General features: G+C 39.9%; 1 protein-coding gene across 1 annotated transcript in view; it reads left to right on the plus strand.

Annotated features, from left to right (window-relative positions):
* Positions 1-21,138, plus strand: part of Rorb (RAR related orphan receptor B) — a 175,171-nt gene extending 154,033 nt beyond the window's left edge. The window contains exons 7-10 of the mRNA XM_021151635.3: positions 92-199; positions 2,260-2,370; positions 5,157-5,269; positions 19,292-21,138. Coding sequence (XP_021007294.1) covers positions 92-199; positions 2,260-2,370; positions 5,157-5,269; positions 19,292-19,447 — 488 coding nt within the window. The 3' untranslated portion in view covers positions 19,448-21,138. The remainder of the gene's footprint in view (positions 1-91; positions 200-2,259; positions 2,371-5,156; positions 5,270-19,291) is intronic.
* Positions 21,139-21,377: the final 239 nt, after the last annotated feature.

Genomic DNA, 21,377 nt, shown 5'->3' on the forward strand with positions numbered 1-21,377 from the left:
TCATTTAACTCTGTATAATGCGCACTAAGGACCACTTTATTGTTGTATATATGACATTCATATGTACATTTTTAATTATTTTATCTCATAGGTTGCTTGGAAGTGGTTTTAGTGAGAATGTGTCGTGCCTTCAACCCATTAAACAACACTGTTCTGTTTGAAGGAAAATATGGAGGAATGCAAATGTTCAAAGCCTTAGGTAAGTTTCCCTTGGATGACAACACAATTTTACTAAGTGTCTTCACCTTCTATATACTTACACTGAAATAGCAAATGATATGCCTTGATTCTTTGGTAGAAGCTAGGGTCTCATTATTCGATTGGCATTGGACCAGGTGAGTGTCCAGTATTCTACCCAGCTCTCCAGTTCCTGTAATTACAGATCCTGATCAGGAAAGGAGAGAACCATGAGCCCTATGAAAACTGGCACAACTCTGGCCTTATGGAAATAAGCAAAGTGTGATGCTAAATGAACTAGGTCCACTCTAGATCACTCTTTGTATGACTACCATGTTTCTAGCTGCTGCTTAACTGCTCTATGGAGCACATTGTGCAGACCATTGTTGGTCTATAGGAGTGGCCCGTAAGTTTCTTAAGTAAATTTGTAATCACTGGTCAAGATAAAAAGCAATAACCATGTGTAATTACCACGAGAGACTGTTGCTGTTCTTGTTTCTTATCCAGAAGACTGTGAGTTTCTGGGAGCACAGACAGAGTTGGTACTGACCTGGTCAGAGTGGCCCCTAAACCATTCTTCTGAGTCACAAAAGCAGGATCAGTCTTTGGAGGTGCTGAGTATCCTCACATCCAGTCTTCAGGATGAGGCATGGATGAGAACACTAGCAAAGATGGGCTGGTGCCAGGAAAGGTCTGAACAAACGATAGGGCCACTTGTTCCATAGCTGCCCATGGACACCAAAGAAGCCACTGCCCTTTCACCCCTTGTGCTGTTAGCTGATATGGCAGCCAACAGCAAGCCCAATGGGCTGGCAACATTCCCTTTCTGCAGCTGATATGCATCCATGCCCTTCTTGAGGCTAGATTTTCAAGAAAGAAGGAAAAGCCTTCTTGGCAAGTAGCTTCAGGATATTTCCAGCTTCATCAAATAAACATTTACAGAGATTGGCGCAGAGATACAGTGCTATTTTGCCAAAATTCACGACGACTAAGAAACTGACCTGTGAGCCATTTAATTAGACAATGAAAAATCAGTCTAATTTAGGGGGGAGGTGTGGAGCACAAAATTAATGAAGCTCATTAGCATTATGTAAGAAGTCTCAGTTTGAAGCTCCTGGATACCTCATGCTGCCAGGTCTTAGTGCCACTACAGTAACACTCCCTGAGCCCCGGCGTTGAATGCTCTAGGTTTTCTGTAAAAGCTGTAGATTTAGTCTAAAGGATTCCCCAATCACTTCAATTTTTTTCCTATTTCATTTCTTTTTTTTTTTTTGAGCTCATAATGATTCCATTTTTTTCTCTTCCCTTTCCTCCCTCCAAACTCTCCCATATGCCCCTCTTTGCTCTCTTTCAAATTCCTAACATTTTTATTAATTGTATTACAAGCATATATGTAGAAGTACATACATAAATATTTCTATCTATAACGAGCTCCATCAGTGTCATGTTACTTGTATGTCTGTTTTCAGGGCTGGCCATTTGGTATTTTACCAATTCCTAGGGAAGACTATTTCTCCCACTTTCAGAATCTCTTAGTTGTTTCTATCCCTTTGCTGAGGTGTCACAGTCTTTCCTTCATCCACTTTGGCATATCTATTGTTGTCTTTGTTCAGCTCATGTCTAGACAGTCATGTAGGTTTAGACTTTATAGGAGTGAGACAAAGTCTCACCATGTCTCCAGGCTGACCTCAAACTTGCAATCCTCCTGCCTCATTCTCCTGAGGGCTGGCATCCTACACATGTGCCCCCAAATCCAGTTTACTTACAATTTTTAGGTAAAAATATTTTCAGACTTGTAGGACTGAGGTTATGTGTTCCCAGCTGAGGTCACATGGAATCCACACTAGCCAGTAGTGTACCCCATTGTTGCTAAGATGATCTTCAGCTCCCTGGCAAAGACGTGACCCAATTTCTTCATTCTCCACTGAACATCAAATCACTTCATGTGACAGGGGTCTGAAAATGTCCGGTCTAGGTTTCTAATATGCAAACCCCTGACTACATACTTGATAATGAGGTATTTCTAGCTGTGCACCATTCCAAGTTGAAGTATTTCTGTTTAAGATTTCTTCTTCCTTTTAGGTTCGGATGACCTAGTGAATGAAGCATTTGACTTTGCGAAGAATCTGTGTTCCTTGCAGCTGACTGAGGAGGAGATTGCTCTGTTCTCCTCTGCTGTTCTGATATCCCCAGGTAGGAAGGCGCCGGCCCCTTGCCTTCTTTTCAAACCTGCTTCACTATCTTTAACATCAATTGCACCTTCCCAAACCAATGCGTTCGAGAAATAACTTTAAAGGGACCGCATTTTCTCTAGCAATTGTTTGATATTTTTGGACAATGCAAAGGCAAGTAGCTTCACATTGATTAATGGCCAATTTTCTTCCTAACACAAGAATGTCACATGTGGCAGGGATCAACCCAGATTCAGGTAAGCAAAATTATTCCTCAACAAATAATAAAAAATGAATAGTGGGTCAACTGAGCAGCTGGGTTCTATTTCTGGTTTAAGAATAAAGGAAATAATTTTTTAATGTAGAGTCTAATAGAGTGAAACTTACAGAAAATGCCTAAATGAAAGACCAAGTATAGGAACTTTAATTACATTTTTTAAAAAACTGTTCTACCCATGATGCATTGCAATCATCTTTTGAAACAAATGGATTGCCTCTATCCTTAGCAGTATTAAGTGTTTCCAAGTGGAAGGCTAGCTGTGGGGGTGGGACTTGCCTGATGAAGAGGATGAATCTCAGACATGGATCTGTGTAACTCCAAGGCTGAAATTCCCTCACTGATAAAATAAGACAATGGACTCTGGAAGGGGTCTGGGCTAACATCGTCTCTAACTCTAAAATGCAGTAAATTACTAAACTGTTTTCCAAAGGTAAAATGTGACATTTAGGGAATGACTTAAAGTGTAGCAACAGAGGGACTTTAAAGTGCCAGTTTGAAGTGCAGCAGTAAATAGCTTAGTAATAGATAATCATAACAATATAATGAAAACACTGTGATAATAAATATGTGTTCCCTCTTTGACCAGTCACGCAAACAGCTGTCTGTTACATACATAGCATCACTGCTCATTGTCAGCTCTCTTGAGTGAAAAATGAACCCCTTTCCATTTCTCAGCTTAATTCCTTCCATAATCCATTTCTCTCTGAGATTAAATCTCTTTACTTACACCCTAGTGTTTTTCTGTAATGCTGGAAGAAAATGTTTTAACACAGTTTTAGGGTTCTTTTTAATTAATCATTTTATTTGTTTACATTTCAAATGATATCATAGTTTGAATTTTATCATATCTTTGACATGTCATCCTAGCTATAGTCAAAAATAAGTGCCTCTGCACATTCTTATGCAAAGGCTATCTTACTCACGGTATGATCACTGATAGTTTAGCCAAGTCTTCAATTTTTTTGTTTCTGGTTTTCATTTGACCCTTTTCATCAGAACAGAAAGGCCCAGAAGCACAAACACAGATAGGAAAGGTGTCAAAAGTCCTTTTTTACTAGCAACTATATACCAAATAATGCCTTCCTATATTCTCATGGCACTTAATTCTCTACCCTGAGCTCTGCTCCATGGAAGATGGATTCTATGGAAGCAGAAGACAGCCCCAGTCTGGTTCCTGCTGACTCTAAGAAAGAGCCTTACAGAGACTCCCTTTCCTCTTTGTGCATGTTTGTGGAAATCAGTAATATCCTAGCAGCAAATGCTGAAGACATGCCATCTTCAGCTAGAAAAAGCCATGGAAATGACCATCCCAGGAGGTGAAGCTGTTCTCCCTGAGTTAAAAATCAACTGAGCTGTTCAGGCTCTTTTTAAAACTAGTGAGGCCATCCTTCTCATTCTCTGAAGAGTTTAGAAGCATTCTGTTTGTCTTACTCTCCACCTAGTGGGGAATCTTTCAGCCCTGGTAGTCAACCCACACTCCAAGGCTTCACGATATCAAGTGCCCTATTTTGTCATCCTGGCATTGTGCCGTGCTTATACAATACGGAAGATCGATCTGTGTCCTCTCAAGTCAGATCCCACTTTTCCCCAGACTTTTGACTTAATAGCTACTGTCTATTTACTCCCAAATAGTTTAGGGAAGGGAAAGGAAACTTAATTTATTCTGATTGACAATTGTCACTGAAGTCCTTTGTGCTCACTTACGTAAGGGTTTGCTTAACTCTTGGCTTGACTTGTCCTTGCCTTGTCTAGGATTACCGAGTCAAGTTTCTCACCTGACCTGAACTATGTTTAGGAGGATCACAGCCAAGTGCTTTTCCATGAGTATTTGTTCAGCATTTGGAGACTCCCAGCATCTCTTGATCAAACTAAGGAAATAACACTTGAGCACATTTTGTCACCATGGTGTATAAATCTAATCAGAAAAAAAAAGACAAAGAAAGGAGTGGAGGAAAGACAGAGAGACAGAGAGACAAAGAAACAGAGAGAGAGCACACAAGAGCATTAGGGAAAGGAAGAGTACAGAGCAAGAAAAGGAAAGGGGATAACCTATCACTTAATTCGATACAGGAAAATAAAACTCAGATGTTTGTTTCTGAAATTGATGTGTGTGTTCTATAAATTATAGCATGGCATCAGCTTTATATCTGATGAATGAATAACTCATGCTAAGGAAAAGGACTATGATTATTAACAGTATTCCTTTATGGTTTCAAAATTATTTCTGCTTTGAAAGAATATCTAAGCATCTGTTGGGAGGAAGGAAGAGACATTGAAACAGTCACCAACACTAGGCAAGGAAGGAGTTTGTTGGAACCAAATGGCTTCTCTGTATCCTTACACCACGTGTGGTCAGGCTCACCTCACTATTTACAAGTTATTCCTGTTTCAAATAAAACTAAACAGCCTCAAAAGCAACTTAGAGCTACACAATTTGAGATGGCCTGAAACTCAGTGTTTATATATGTAGGTAAATGAAGCAAAGTTTATGTGCCCTTTCCTTATTCTTTGGCTTTTCCCCTTGTCAGACCGAGCCTGGCTGATCGAACCAAGAAAAGTCCAGAAGCTTCAGGAAAAAATTTATTTTGCACTTCAACATGTGATTCAGAAGAACCACCTGGATGATGAGACCCTGGCAAAGGTAAGTCTTCAAGTCACAGACCTGCTGTCCCCAAAGGAGCCCTGCATGAACAGGGTGAATGTCTCAGCAGCATAGGCTGCATAAATGTAGACACATGCTTTTTCAATGGGAGATTGGTAAATTTTGAGACATTGAGAAAAGAGTTACTTTGTTTGAGGAGTTGTTTTGTATTTTGGTTGTTTGTTTGTTTGGTTGGTTGGTTGGTTGGTTACTAGACAGGGCCTGGTTATGTACCCCAGGCTGACCTTGAACTCATAGTTCCCAGCACTCTTCACTTCAGCTTACTTAATACCAAGGTTACAGGTGTATACCATCATTGCCTGGCTGGGGAGGATTGCTTTCCTGGAGAAGGACCATACTGACAGATCAGAGACCAAGACACAGGGAAACAAAACAAAGGAATCTTGGGTATGTCAGTGTCATCAGAGGAACAGCCACCTTAAGAAGGGCAACACGTCTTCAAATTCATCTGCAAGCAAGGAGAAGGCTACACCCCTATAAAGTCAAGTCTGAGCCAAGGTTAAAAACACTTAGATTTTTATTAAGTTAGAAAGGAGCATCGAATGCTGGGTGTGACTCTCCGAACACAGGAGTGGGCTGCCATGTGAAGTAGCTTGCCACTGCCAGGTTCTTGTCACTATCTGGTTACCTCTTAGATGTGTCTTAAAGGTTCTACTCGAGAAGAAAGATTAGCCTGATGACCTCTTAATTTCCTTTCCACTCTGATCTCTTCATATAGGTCTTGCCCTGGGGTTATTTCAACATGTGGACTTACCAGGGGTAAATGCATGCAACATGACATCTCTTTCTTGGTTTATCTTAATTAAGAATGATGGATTTTAAGGTGATGCTGTGTGACAACTTTTCCTGGGGAAATGCAACACGCACGTCTAATAAATTCAGAAAGAAAACCCATACCAGACCACTCATGCTACCGGACTCCAACTCAGTGAACACAGAGTTTTCTTGGAATTACTTATAGGAATATGGGGGAAAGTTACTTATGGGAACAGAAAAGATTCAAAGACATCTACATCACCAAGGCCCACTCCAGCTTGGATGACAGATCACAAAAGCTGTAAAGCTGGAGCATACTGTGTACCCTGCAGGCAGCTCACAGGGTAGAGGGTGTTCTGTCCAAGCAACTATGGTCTAAACCTCCTCCAGACAGCTCTACAGGTTTCAGCTTCTCCCAGGCAGCTGGCCTGGTATAAGAGTCTTCTTTGCAGCATGACTCTTCATAGTTTTTGCAGGTTAGCTCTGACAGTTTCAGAGTGACTCTGCTTTTATTACTTACTCTGGCAGGGAGGGGCTTAGGGAATCTGGTCAATTTCAGGGACTTCCTGGAGCTATTGAGTTGTTTACCTCCCTATTTAAAGAACTTCCTTTCAGTATGGAATGTTTCAATTCAGAGGAAACTGTTACACAATAGATTAGTATAGAGTACAAATTGTTTACCAAAGTAAAGGGATCACAGAAAGAAGAAAAGTAATTAATTATCGGTGGTTGACATTCAACATTATTTTAGATCTTAAACTGATTTCTCAAGTACTAGAATTTTTTAGAGAATAAACATTATTTTAAATTTTAACGTAATTTTGGTTTTTTAAGAACTAAAATCTTCAGAAGGTAAGAAACTGGGAAATTCAACTTATTCTTGGTTAAAGATAATAGAAATCCTACTCTTTATATTTTTATCATTAAGACTTCCCACTCTGCTCTTGAAATTCTTTATTTTAAAAGTGGGGGAGGTAAAGACTATTTGGAGACACCATCAGATTTTACTTTGCACATACTGAGAACTGCTATAAAAAAAAAAACTCATGAGTTAAATATGCTGCTTCATTATGATAAAGTTTGTTAAAATTAACACATCACCAGGAAGAACATTTCCACACCATTTTACAGTGATAGCTCCCTTTGACAGAACTTCTCCCAAGGGTAAGACACTTGCTCTCTGTGCCTCAGTTTTCATCTAGTCAAGAGTAAAGCTTGAACCAACAGCCTCTCTGGGCAGAAATGGCAGTAATATGAATATCTACATATAAACCTATAATTCATTAGCTCATAGGTATAAATATATCCAGTAAATCGATAAAGTGGATTTTTCCTTTTCTATTGGTGCATTATTCATAGTATATCATACTAGGTTTTATAGGGAAACTTTCATACAAATATATAATGTACTTTGACCATATCTACTCCATCCCTTTTCTCTTCTCCCTAGAAATTTTTCTTGCTTGTATTTTAGATCTCTTAAAAGTTTGGTCTCTACATTTACCTTGTAAACCTGTGGTCTTAAAACAGAGTTAAACAAAATGTCTTGCTATTCTGCTTGGGAAAGTTGTTTGTTCCAAACCATGCTCCCAACATCTACACAAGAAAGGTGAAAATACCATATTTCTGAACTGATGTGTTATAAGATTAAGCTTATGGCTCCTCTAAGGAGGTTAATTGTTTGCAGTTACATGTTTACTATGGTTTCTATATCCTGGCCTCTAGGTCATGATTTGAACTACTTATGGCTTTAGAAAAGAGTCAGAAATTGACAAATTTAATATACTTGATGGCAAGAAAGCAATCACAACATTGATTCTATGGATTAGCTTAAACCTGCTTTCTTAGCTTTAGCAAGATAAAAATACACAATTCTATTCTTCTTAACAACAACAAAAACTATTTTTAGAAGATTGGACCCAGGGAGAACTCTAGACAAGAATTATTTCTTATGAACCATTCCCTGGAGCCAGGTGATGACATATATCCAGAGTTCATATGTAGATGCTGGGTTCTTATTTAGATTGTTCTTTACAATAGCCAACACATTAATTATATACTGTATGCCAATATGGAAAGACCAAATCTCAGTGAAGAATAGATTCCCATTTGTCTCCAGTAAATTCATATACATAACTTCATTTGTCTGAGTTTCAGATCCATTGTCAAGTGCAAGGGGGTAGGAGTGAATCCATCTAGTCACTTTTTGAGACATGGGTACTATCCATCTTTGAGACAGTATGTGAGTCAGCTTACCGTCTCTATGATAAAGTCCTGGCACTAACAACTTCCAAGAAGAGGTGGTTTGTTTGGGTTCCTGGTTCTAGAGGTTGAAGGCCATGTTCACTTCATTGTTAATACCATGGACACTGGAGAGACAGAACACCAAAGCAAGAACATATGATTGAATGAACTTGCTCATGTCATGGTGGCCAGACCAAGAACAAGATAAGAAGTGGGAACACTCCAAATATCACCCAGAATGTGTGGCCTCAGTCACCTAACTTTCTTTTTCTATGCCCCATTTGCTAAAGCTCTCACTTCCTCCCAACAACACCACTGGCAGCTTGAGTACAAGCATTTAACTTATGCACCTTTGGAGAACATTTAAGATCCAAGGAAAACCAGCACCTGCCAACAGAACTCTTCCAAAGGAATTCTTTTCACTAAGTTTAAAACCACTCCACTCATTGTAGACCTGCCTTATCTTTATAAAAATTTCCTTCCTACATCATGAGACAATGGCCATTCTCAACATTTATTCTTTATAAAACCCATGGAAAAAATCTAAAACTATTTCTAAGGATGAGCATACAAACCACAAATGTTGTATTCTAGGGCACAGACTTAGGTTAAATATGGAATCAGTCAGCCTCTGTATAACAATTAAAAAAAAACATTTCTATCAGTTGCCCAACTGACCCTGAATAAGTATAGACAATAACAAGATCAAGGCACAGAATCCATACAGTTGTTGAACTTCCTCCTGAAAGAATGAACTCCAATACACTTTCAACACACCTTGACATTAAAGGGAACAATACTTTATACTTTAGGCCAAATTTCAATCTAATAAGGGTTTGAGTATTTGGGTATCTGTACCCATTAATTAGAAACCTTCAGTATTTATATATTAATCGGGTTTTCTGCCATTTAGAAATATATTAAAGGCAAAATATGTTAGAGAATAGATTTTCCTCTCCTCATAAGCATATTAATACATACCATATTTTAATAAACTATCCCAGCTATAAGATGTGTTAGCAGAGAACCCCAATCACACTATATAACAGGACTGAAATGGTCAGCAAAGTCTTGGGTACTTACAGGACTAAGAGATAATTTATAAGTATTCCATCTAGTTTATAAAAGGGTATATGTAAACTACTGATTATTGGAATAGGATTGGTATTGGCAGAAGGAATTTTACCTCAGTAGGGTAATGTCTATATAAGAAATGATATGTTTTATGTAGCAGAAGATGGCCTAGTTGACCATCACTGGGAAGAGAGGCCCCTTGGTATTGCAAACTTTATATGCCCCAGTACAGGGGAATACCAGGGCCAAGAAGAGAGAGTGGATGGGTAGGGGAGCAGGGCTGAGGGAGGATATAGGGAACTTTCGGGATAGCATTTGAAATGTATATAAGAAATATCTAATAAAAAATAATTTAAAAAGAAATGATATGTTTGAGGTAATCACTGAAGAGTGGAAACTTTTCACAAGATGGAAGTGGATGATGGGAAAATGGAGAATGAGCATTATAGAGGTAGGAAAGTAGAGGGCTTATTCACACTATAAATAATAGATTGGGTAGGATCCTGAATTTGAGAAGACAGGAAATGAGATAACACTGGTCACTTTCATGAAAACTCATGAAAAATAGAGATATATATTTTTAAGCCCCATATGACTAGAGGAGGCAGCCCATCTGTTTCTTGGCTTCACTTCTCTTGTCTGGGAAACGAGTAGGCTGGACTGCCTGGTCTTTAAGATCTCTTCAGTATAACATCCTTTGATGTCCCAACGAAAAAAACAAAGGTTCTTCCAGACATTCTTTTTGCCCTCCACTGCTCAGTCTGGTGTGGTTATTTTAAAGACTCCTTAGATGTTTTCCACTGTCAAGATGAAGAGAAAAGGAAGGGTTTTGCCACATCTTGCAGACTCAAACTTATAATATGTACCAAAACTATGTTGTCTGGAGTGGTCTTTTAAACCAAAGCTTACAGCATGCGGTGATGATGGTATGTGTGTCCAAGGGTCAGCCTTTCTATCAGCTTTCCAGGCCAGTTTCAGGTCCTGATGTAGGGAGGCCTGACCTGACTCAGAAGGGCTTGCTTCCTAGGAGAAGATCTATGAGGGTCAGGGTCCAGTGGAGGACTACTGTTGAGGCAGAGAAGATGAAAGGAGATCAGTAGTAAATGTCTGAACTGTAAAGACAGCTGTCATTTGAGACCTCTGGCTTGTCATCCTTCACTATAAGTCACTAAGTGTCTTCCCTTCTTGTTGCTCTGACCATAGGGGCAGAGGCAGAGAAGAAGGGGGACCGGGCCGGTCCAAGGTAGATTATGCAGTAACACTATATTCACAGTCGAGGACAAAGCCCAGAACTGGGTGTCTCACTCAATCTTGTCCTTAAGTCCATTTTCCACTCCTCCTCTTCAGAAAGCCTCTGGGTCTGGCCCACTGCTGGAGGCACGTCTGATATAGGCCTTCTCCTCTGTGCCTACTGTGTTATTAAATCACGAGATAGCCTTTGTTATATGTTTATTTTTTCCAAGTAATTCTCCGAGTACAAATGCCTGTAGTTATGTTCTCACCCTAAGTTAAAATGAGAAGTACAAGAATTATCAATTTCTCTATTAAGTTTCCATTAAACATTGTTAATTTAGACTCTGAAGTTTATGCCTTCTGCCCAGCCAAGCCACAGTCTGTCATCTCCTTCTCTTTGAACATAACCTCTTACCTAAGTGAGAGAGCTGAGCATGACTTTCCCCTTCCAGCTGAAACACTACAGTATGGAGCCCTAACCTTGCAGGAAGTAATGCTGGCCCTATCCACACAATAGCACAGCCACCGCCTTCCATTGCAGAAAAAATTCTCACATGGAAAGAGTATTCCTAAGTCATGGTGGTTTTCTTTACGTCACAAATCTTTATTACAGATCAAGTATGCAATATATGTGTATCTGAGATATAATGACACATAATGTGGATCATAAAAAGTACTGCTCTGATTATAATGCAAAGCAATGAAGATGGATATTACATGAGCAGTCAAAGCAATGAATAATTCAGAGAGACAGAGAATGCATTGTGTGTAACACTGTACTGATAGATCCAGATAGGTTGACTTTGAGATTTTAAAGCTAAGATCTCATTATCTTACTTTACAAAAGGATAAACTGAAAACCCAAGCAATCAAAACCTCTCCTAAAATGAGCCAGTGTGTGAGCAAGAGAGTTGGAATTTAAACCTAACCCACTATCAGCACTTAAACAATTAATTTGTGAATGCCCATCCCTAAATGATTAATAAACTCAGAGACACCCCCAATCCCTCTAAAGGCTTCTACCTTCCCAAGAATCCTGCATTAGACTGACTGAGCTTTGGAAACCAACAGAATCACTAACTTTGTGATCCCTTTGGCTATTTGTAGCATGAATAAAATAACTGTTTCTTGAACATAAGAACCTAAGTTACTAAGGAAAAGCATTAAAGATGGAAGATTTAACCCTAGTTTACATGCTAGTGTTTGAAAGGTTACTTACATCATCCCTGGCCACTCTTGTCCAAGTGCCCATGTATCTACCCATGAGAACCAGTCATCAGCAGCCCCACTGTGAAATGAAACTAGAAGAAACAACTGTTGGCCCATAGTGTCCATTCATCAAACACTGAAGAAGCCAGGGGAACTAGAAAGCCACCCACACACTACTTTTCCTTGTGTTCTCCATGGGGTCAGAAATAGTCATTACTCTGGTTAATAATGGAAGGTTGGGGCCGCATGTGCATATGCCTTTTAGTGTGGTCTGAGGGTGCTCAGAGAATTCCTACTTGGGTAACTAGAGGATAGGGGTCCATTTCATCTGAAATAAGCAGTCAGGCCTATCAGAAAATAAGGTTGTCTTGCTCCGATGGTGTGGGTTGTGTCCTCTGTCTCACTGTTCTCTTTTCTACTTGGGTAGGAATTTGTTCTGTAATCTTAAATGTCTGTATTTTGTTTTACAAATCCTTAAGAGCCTAATGAATATCACAATGTAACATACCCTTATAACCACATCTGGGACATCCCTGAAGCTCCCCTTAGGCACCTACACATCTGTAAATACATAGGAGAATAATGCAAGAACAGGCAGAATTATATAAAATGTATTAACTGAGTCTCCCAATTTTAAATTTCAAATCTAAATTCACAGAACATAGCTCTCTCCTGGGATGGTTTGCCATTTCAACCTGTATTAGTTATGAATACAAGAGCCAGAAGAGCAAGGGGGAAGAGTGCATGGCAGTTTCTTCCAGGAACTCCTTAAGAGAACAGATTATGTCTGTCTGTTTAGCTGCTTACAATGGACCAACACATACTGTAAGACCAATATCACAAAATTCCAGGTTAAGCATTAAAACAGGAGAGAATTCAGTATATTACCCTTCAACCCTCAGGTTGCAGGTTGGTGTATTCAATGGGGTTCTTCAGTTACACATAACATGAGTCAAGTTTAACTGAGCTAAAAAAAAATAAATGAAAGGATATTAAGCAGTAAAAACGTCTGATCAAATCTAAAGTTTTAAAAAGAAAAATAGCAGTTGCCACTCATGAAGATACTAGAATTGGGAAGCTTTAAGATTTTTGCCACTTTACATTTATCCATCTTGTAGTGTCTAGTTAATTTCTCTCTGTGTGGCTTTCTCTCTGTCTCTCTATTTTTCTGTATCACTCTCTATGTCCCTCTGTTTCTCTCTGTGTCTCTGAGTCTCTCTGTGTCTGTCTTCATCTCCCTGTCTCCCCCTCCCCCTCCCCCTCTCTGAATACCAATGTTCTCTGCTTCCCAGTCCTCATGGGGTTATACAACCAGCACTTAGCTCTTTAAGTTCCTTGGAGTCTTGGCTACATTTAGAAAGTACCTTGAGGCTATCTGTCTGATTCCAAATCCCAGGCTCAGCTTAGACAAATGCCCACTTCTACTGTTACCACCAATGGCCAGGTAGAAAGAACATGTGCCACAAAAATGGATGTCAAGAATAGGCAGAGGAGAAGATGGAAAGAGTTTATGACCTGGAAAGGAGTCTCAAGTTCAATATTATTTTAATCCAAATACCGAGGTCTGGTCACACACACACACACACACAATGTGAACAAGGACAGGTGAGATGGATGTATTCAGCCTCTTCCATCCATCTTCCACTTTAATCAAACTATTGTTGGCTTTCTTTGTGAGGATGAACAACAACATCCTGATGGCTTCTTTTGCTTTCTGATTGTCCCATTTCCCTAACACCAGTTGTATCAGTTTTAAAAATGTGAATTCTGTCAAAAGACCACTCTCTAGAGAGAACCATAGGAATGTTGTCTCTGGTCAAGTAGCAATTTCTTCTTGTAGACCCCAGTAGACATAAGCTAAAGCTTCCTTCTTATAAGAAACACTTTCCATTAAGAAGAAGAAAAGAATGTGAGATGCCCTTTTATAGATCTTCTGCCTGTCTAGTTCTGTGATGGAGATTATTTGGATGTGAAGGAATTTCATGATGATTTCAAGTTGACTACCCCCTCTATCTCCGAGTGCTTCTTTTAAACATCCCCAGCTGTTTAAAAAGTTGTTGGACCATTAACTGCTGCTGAGGCTGCTCTGAGCTCCCTTTGAAATGTGGGTCCCCCAACTGCAGTACATGATATTAATGAGCAATAAGTGACTGCATGCTGCTTTCTCCACTGGGCCCTTCTGGGCTCTGCCAAGTGTTTGCACTGTGTCTATATGGCCTCCTGGCCTTGCCTGACTATAGAGTGGTGGAGCCCCACCAGCCCTTACATTCCCACAGCTGACGGGATGTCTCAGCCAGTCTTCTCCCAGACAACACAGTTTAATGAGGCTTTCTATCCTTTTGTCGGTGTTGTTGCTAACAGTGTCTGTTAGCTACTCAGCCCATTCTACAGATAAACAATATAAAATGGACTTAAATCCCATAGAAGAGGCAGAACCTGATAGGAGTCAGGCTCTGCTAAGACCTGAGTTAGTAGAAGAAAGTCAAGAAGTCCACATTCACTTTCCAAAACCAGACTCTAGTTCCCTGCCTCTAGTCAAGTGAGTAAACACCAAGGGTTTGGTCCTGGACTTGTGCTTTTAATTTCCTATATACTCTGCTCATAGCAGAAGTAGGAAATGTCTGAAGAACCATAGCATGGGAGTCTAATGGGAGTCTAGTCTCTGAGCAGTCGATAAGCAACTTTTTTTTTTTTTTTTTTTTTTTTTTTAGTTTTTCGAGACAGGGCTTCTCTGTATAGCCCTGGCTGTCCTGGAATTCACTCTGTAGACCAGGCTGGCCTTGAACTCAGAAATCCACCTGCCTCTGCCTCCAGAGTGCTGGGATTAAAGGCGTGCACCACCACGCCCAGCTTGATAAGCAACTTTATTGCCACAAGAAAACAAAAGTTCATCATGATTTTAGATCCCTGTTCTAATAAAAAGCAAATGACTAATTTTCCCATGAAATAACATACAGTGTGCTCAGGCTCAGATTTTGGAGCTTGGTTAAAGACTAAATTGGATCTCTGCTGCTTACATCTTTTGCAAAGCGAGGCCTTTACCCCTCCCCACCCCCCCTTCACTCTTTGAAAGAAGCAATATGTGAGTTGGAAGCATCACAGCTCAACATTCATTGTCTACTTGACTATGTCTATGAGGGCACATCTAGAGATGTCTAAGTAAGCAAGAAATACCCATCCTGAATGTGCTAGTGATGTCTTGGTTACTTTCTATTGCTATTAACAGACACTATGACCAAGACAATTTATAAAAGAAAACATTTATTTGAGGGCACAAGTCCATGACCATAATGGCAAGGAGTTAGTTTGGCTGCAGATAGACAGGCATGGTTCTGGAGCAATAGCTGAGATCTTATATCCATATCCAAAAGTTGGGGGCAGAGGGAGTAGGGTCTGGTTTGGCATGGGCTTTTGAAATCACAAAGCTCACTCCCCCAAAGGTCAGACCTCCTAATCCCTCCCCAAACAGTTCTATCAACTAGAAACCAAGCATTCAAATGTCTGAGTCTTTGGGAGCCATTCCCATTCAAACCTCCACAGGGAACCTGAAATATTAAGGGTCACAGGAGCTGAGGGTATAGTCAAAGTAAATCAAAGTCAGCCACATTCTAATATTTGCACACACACCCCACCTCTGTTTCCTGCCTGCCTTGATAAAAATTTCCTCTGTCCCAACACTCCCTCCGTGCCATGATGAGCTGACACTTCTGAAACTGTGACCCAAAATACGAATCCTGCACATGACGGTGTTCTTTGGTATTTTGGTTGCAGTGACTAGAAACTAACTAATACAATAGCTATCGTGTGTGTCGTCAGCAGACGGCAGGCCACACTATAAAACCATGTGTATTGACTCATTAAATCCTCCCAGTCTCCCTCTGAAGCAGGAAATGTTATAGTCACCATCTGTGCTGGCTAGTTTTTATGTCAACTTGACACAGACTAGAGTCATTTTGAAAGAGAGGGAACCTCAATTGAGAAAATGTCCCCACCAGATTGGCCTGTGATCAAGTCTGTGGAACATTTTCTTGATTGATGTCTGATGTGGGTGGGCTCATCTGACAAGGGGTGGGTGGTCCTGGATGGCATAAGAAAGCAGGATGAGCAAGCCATGAGAAGCAAGTGAGTCGCACTCCTCCTTGGCTTCTGCTTCAGTTCCTGCCTCTAGGTTTTTGTCCTGAGATCCTCGTCTGGCTTCCCTCAAACATGGACTAAAAAACTGTAAGCTGAAGTAAACCCTTTCCTTTCCAAGTTGCTTTTGGTCATGGTGTTTCTCATAGCAAAGAAACCCTCACACAGCATTTGACTGATATGGAAGCTGAGTTAAATCCAAGACTGTGTTAGTATGAGTGGCAGAACTAGAGTCCAAATAGAGACAAGCTGATTCCAAAGCCCTGAATCCACAATTTTCACTATGTCATGCCTGTGTATCACCAAGAACTTCTAACATCCTTCATCATATAATGAACATATACAGCCTTCCCTCTATACACATGAAATGTCTTTGCCACCTGGAAGAACCTACTTGACACTCAAGAAACAGAACTGATTCAAATAGAATACAGAATTTACTTGTCAATTTTTAAAGTTTTTAGTTTAGTATTTTTTTTTCTTCACAAAGCCTGAGTCTCCAAGGCACTGTTTCTCAGAGCCTATTCCACTGGCTCATGACACTAGTGTTCACTGGGGACGTTTACTTCAAGCGTGGAGTCTGACATACTGGAACTGAATCCCTGGGAGAGGTTCCTGGTAATCCGCACTTTGAAGGAGCACTCCAGTGATTCTTATCACGCTAAAGATTGGCAGTCATTTCACAGTTGCATCTGGAAGTTCCAGCGGCAACGCAGATCATCAATTCAACAGCAGATGATTAGAGAAGGCTTTCAGAGCTCCTCCGCATTCAATAGCTATTTCAGGGAGCACTGTAATGTGCAAGAAGTGTTTCTAAATTGTTGTAGTTTCCTTCTGTGTGAGGCAGCTGGTTAAGAAAGCTTCAATAATTTCCCAAGGGACTCCAGTTAAGTGGACACTTATAAACTGTTTACGTATAAAAATATACAAAACACACTTTTCTACCCCAGATTCAGAGTGAGTCTCTCAGACAGGTATGCTGATCATCTTTGTTCCTGTTTAAAGCTGAAGGCTGTGACATGTACCATAAGAGCTGCCAGATTCTGGCTGTGCACACTCTCCATCATCGTCAACCCCCAATCCATGCCCCAGTAAGTCTGTGATGCCTTCAGAACTCTACGTGACCAGTATCTTCGCCAAAGATCCTGGGCATGTTAGGTTTCCCTTTCCAAGTGCCTGCCCAGTTTGCATCAGTCCTCCCCTGCTCAGATTTGATGTCCCATTCTTAGGAAAGGCTTGTCGCTCCTCAGCTACCACCACTCTCACCACAGCTTCTCTCTGCATTAGTCAGTGTGATGACTTAATCCCTAGTTGTCTTAGTAATACACTATGGGCATGATCAATAATAGCTTTGTGCATCCTGGTGTCCAGTAGAGTCTCGATATCAAATAAACTTGCAGCCAACTGTTGTCAAGTCCCTTGAATGAAAGGAATATGGTTCATAATGTTGAAGATAAAGTCTTAATTCTCAGTCTGAAGTCTGACACACACTACAGGAAAGACTCTACCTGTTTTCTTTCCCAGATTTTCCTCAGCAGCAGAGAAGGCTAGGTTGCAGAGCCAGACACCTCAAAAGTCTTTGAAGGTTTGAAGACCCCACATCATTGGGCTGTATCTAGATCCCTTTAGTTGTGTCAGTAGCTCAACTCCTAATGCTGGCTTTACATTTCTTATGGCATGGTTACAGAATAATTAGTTGTTAAAGGGATTTTGAAAAATCATAAGGTAATAATCTGTTTGCTGTTTCCCTTCAAAGGCTGAGATGTATTCTTACTAGTGAGTGGGGAACATAGGGCACAGCCAGGTCACCAAACAAGTTTGCTTAACTGAGTTTTATCATGGACACTTCACAGTAAACCTTAATCAGCTGTGTGAACGACTACGTTTACCTTTAGTAAGAATGTCCCCTGCAGGAGAATCTATCTCAATCCTGCAAGTAATACTGGCCTATGAACATTTGTTTAAGCTAATTTGATACTAAAGGATGGTTGTAAACATGTTTAACATCAGAAATGTTCCCCTCCTAAAGCCTTTAGAGCACGTAGCAAAACAGGGAGCATTTAAATTATTGTCAAACATTGTTCTCTTTTAACTTAAAGAATTACACTGTGACATAAATGTATACATATATTTGAGGTCGCGCGTGCATGTGTGTGTGTGTGTGTGTGTGTGTGTGTGTGTGTGTGTGTGTGTGTGTGTGTGTGTGATGTAGGTGTAGGTGTAGCTCTATGGTAGAGCACCTGCCTGGCATTCACAAGGATCTGGTTCCATCTTTAGCATAAAAAGATGAAGGAGGAGGAAGAAGGAGAGGAGGAGGAAGATAGAGATGACCTAATGAAAGTCTAGTAATCACTTGTTTGTGAAAGAAGTTCAAAGCCAGTGGCCTCACTTTCTGCATCAGAGTAAAAAAGAATTAGAAAGGTGCAGGTTCAAAGCCAGTGGCCTCACTTTCTGCATCAGAGTAAAAACGAATTAGGAAGGTGCAGGTAGACTGAGTGAGTTGGGCTTCCAAGTATTGTGATAATCATGGGTCACTCCCCAGAGTTTTTAATTAGTGAACAAATGATAGATGTCATTGTGATACCTTTTACATATGTGGTATGCATGTCATGCATATTCATGCCCACTGCCCTCTCTCTTTCCCCTGCTCCTCTCTCCCTGGCTCCCATGCCTCCCACATCCCATCCATCCCACAGGTAGTCTCTTTTGCCTTTGTGTCATGAGCTCTTAGAACTTGCTTTTACTTTCCTAATATTATCATCCTCCAAAGGTTTAAAAAAACAAAAACCAAAAAGCCCTAATATTCATGTCCTGGAAGTCTGCAGGAAATGAAGGATAATAAGACTATTAGCTAACAATTATGTTTCATAGCTGCAGATTTCTGAACACATTCGTATCAATTACTCAGTCCACATAACTCAAAGAGAGAGCTAGGATTAACAAGCCCATTTTACAAATGAAAAGACTAAGACAGTGCCTTGAGTCACACTGTCAACACTGTCTTTGACTCTTAGGAAGCAGGATTCGGTTCATAGTACTTGCCTGCTTAGCACCCAATCACCAGCATGAAACAAGAATGCCTCCTTTGCATATTTTATTTCAGAACAATGAACCAGGAGTCTTAGACCTCCTTGCTTGCTTGCTTTCTCTTCTTTTTTTTTCTTTTAGACCATAGGATGAGAAATATGTTTTTGTTTTCTTTTCAAGGGAAGCTGAAAGTGAGCCTTCATTCTCTCTGAACATCTTTTTCCAAAGCCATTTGCCTTTATCTGGATCCCCAAAAAGACACTAATTCACAAGACAGTCCACTAACGAGCTTCCCTCTTTGTCTCCCTCTGTCTCTGTGTTCTGCAGTTAATAGCCAAGATACCAACTATCACAGCAGTCTGCAACTTGCATGGGGAGAAGCTGCAAGTATTTAAGCAGTCTCATCCAGACATAGTGAATACACTGTTTCCTCCATTGTACAAGGAGCTCTTTAATCCTGACTGTGCTGCGGTCTGCAAATGAAGGGGACGAGAACTCTCAGAGTCATGGAATGCATCGCCGTTAAGACAAAAGCAATGTGTTCATGGGGACTTAAGGAAAATGTCACTACTGCAACATTAGGAATGTCCTGCACTTAATAGAAATATTTTTCACCGCTACAGTTTGAAGAATGTAAATATGCACCTGAGTGGGGCTCTTTTGTTTGTTCGTTTGTTGTTTGTTTTTGAAATGACCATAAATATACAAATATAGGACACTGGGTGTTATCTTTTTTAATTTTATTCGGGTATGTTTTGGAGACAACTGTTTATAGAATTTTATTGTAGATATATACACAAACAGAGCCGTACTTTCCATGATTACTCTCCCCGTTGATTGTTCGACTCTAATTTAAGAAGATTCCACTTACTGGACTTACCTATTTCTATGTTTTTAGATAGTTGATGCATGTGCAAATTCGTAACTGTCTTGGAAAGTACTGTGCATGTATGTAATGAATATATAATATGTAAGAGTATTATATATGACTATTACGTATCCATGCACTGTGGCTTAAAATACCATGCCCACTAGCAATGGAGGTTCAGTCAGGCTTTCATGTGATTTGCTGTTATATGTTACTTTTATGTTAGACAATCAGGGTTTTCATTTCCAGCCAGAGTTTTCATCCATCCATAACAACCTGATAGGACCCATGCAGAAGGAAATCTGTAAAAGAATCGGGGTAACACGTAATTGTTCTTTCAAAAGCTCCATTTCTATCAATTACTTCAAATCCCCATCAAGATGGCACATACTGGGGAGAGGGGAGGCCAAAAGGATTTAAAGCCACTTTCCTGTTTTATAGACCAGATGATGATATTGTCTATTTATTACCATATTACAAAATATTGACGTTCCCCCACATTGGATTTGGAATCCAATTCTGAATGAAACTTCACTTTTGTGGTTATAATTTCTCCAAGACAACAAAAAAATTCAGTCTATAGATTATCACCACCATTAACGTTTTTAGAAATATTTGACTAGAAGTATAAAACAAGTTCCTTGCACCCATTTTGTGTAGATATTTTCTAACCGTTTTCCCAACGAACAAAGAGAAATAGAGCATACAAAGTTAAGAAGTAAATTCACTAAATTATACTCATGGTAATCTGTTAGAAATGAGAAAACAGGCAGGAGCCTGTTTTTTCAACTTCAAAATGCTATATTATAAAATATAGAAAAAATTCAGATTAGAAAAAATAAATCTTTTGTCTATGGGACTAATATTTCCCAATGCCAAAATTCTATCCTACACAGTTTTAAATGACATCCTCTATTCAAACCGGTTATTTTTTTATCCACTAAAATGTATAGAATGGAACGGTAACCTATACAGGTTCTTTACCTACTTTCCTACAAAATTAAGCACCAGAAAGGCATGAGCTAGAAGCTATTTGTTCTCCCTGTTCCTGGAAGGCCTAGGTCTTTAGTATGAACTAGTCTAAGCCACACACATGCATGAACATGCACACAGATGACACAGCCACCCACAGACACACACACACACACACACACATACACACATACACACACAGACACAGACACACACACACCACTTTGTAGAAACTTGGGTCTTTTGTTTTTTTGGGTTTCTGGGTTGGTTTGTTTGTTTTGTTTTGTTTTGTTTCTTTTTTCTTTTCTTTTCTTTTTTTTTTTTTTTTTTTTTTGAGTCATTTTTAGTCCCTTATGCTCTCTCAAAGTTCTGGATTGAGAGTCATCTTCAGGATGCCTCAGAACTCCAGTGGATGATCAGAGCACAGTAGTTTTAGTCTTGCCTTTCAGAAAACGGGGGCCTTTCTCACCTCATGATTGATGAATTCCAAGCCATTGGGGGAAAACAAAAAGACTTTAAAATAATGAATCTCTTTTTCAACCACTGTTATATTCAATTAATTTAACTACATTG

This window comes from Mus caroli, unplaced genomic scaffold (assembly GCF_978045245.1).
Source record: "Mus caroli unplaced genomic scaffold, Mus_caroli_1 scaffold_20, whole genome shotgun sequence".
Taxonomy (NCBI): domain Eukaryota; kingdom Metazoa; phylum Chordata; class Mammalia; order Rodentia; family Muridae; genus Mus; species Mus caroli.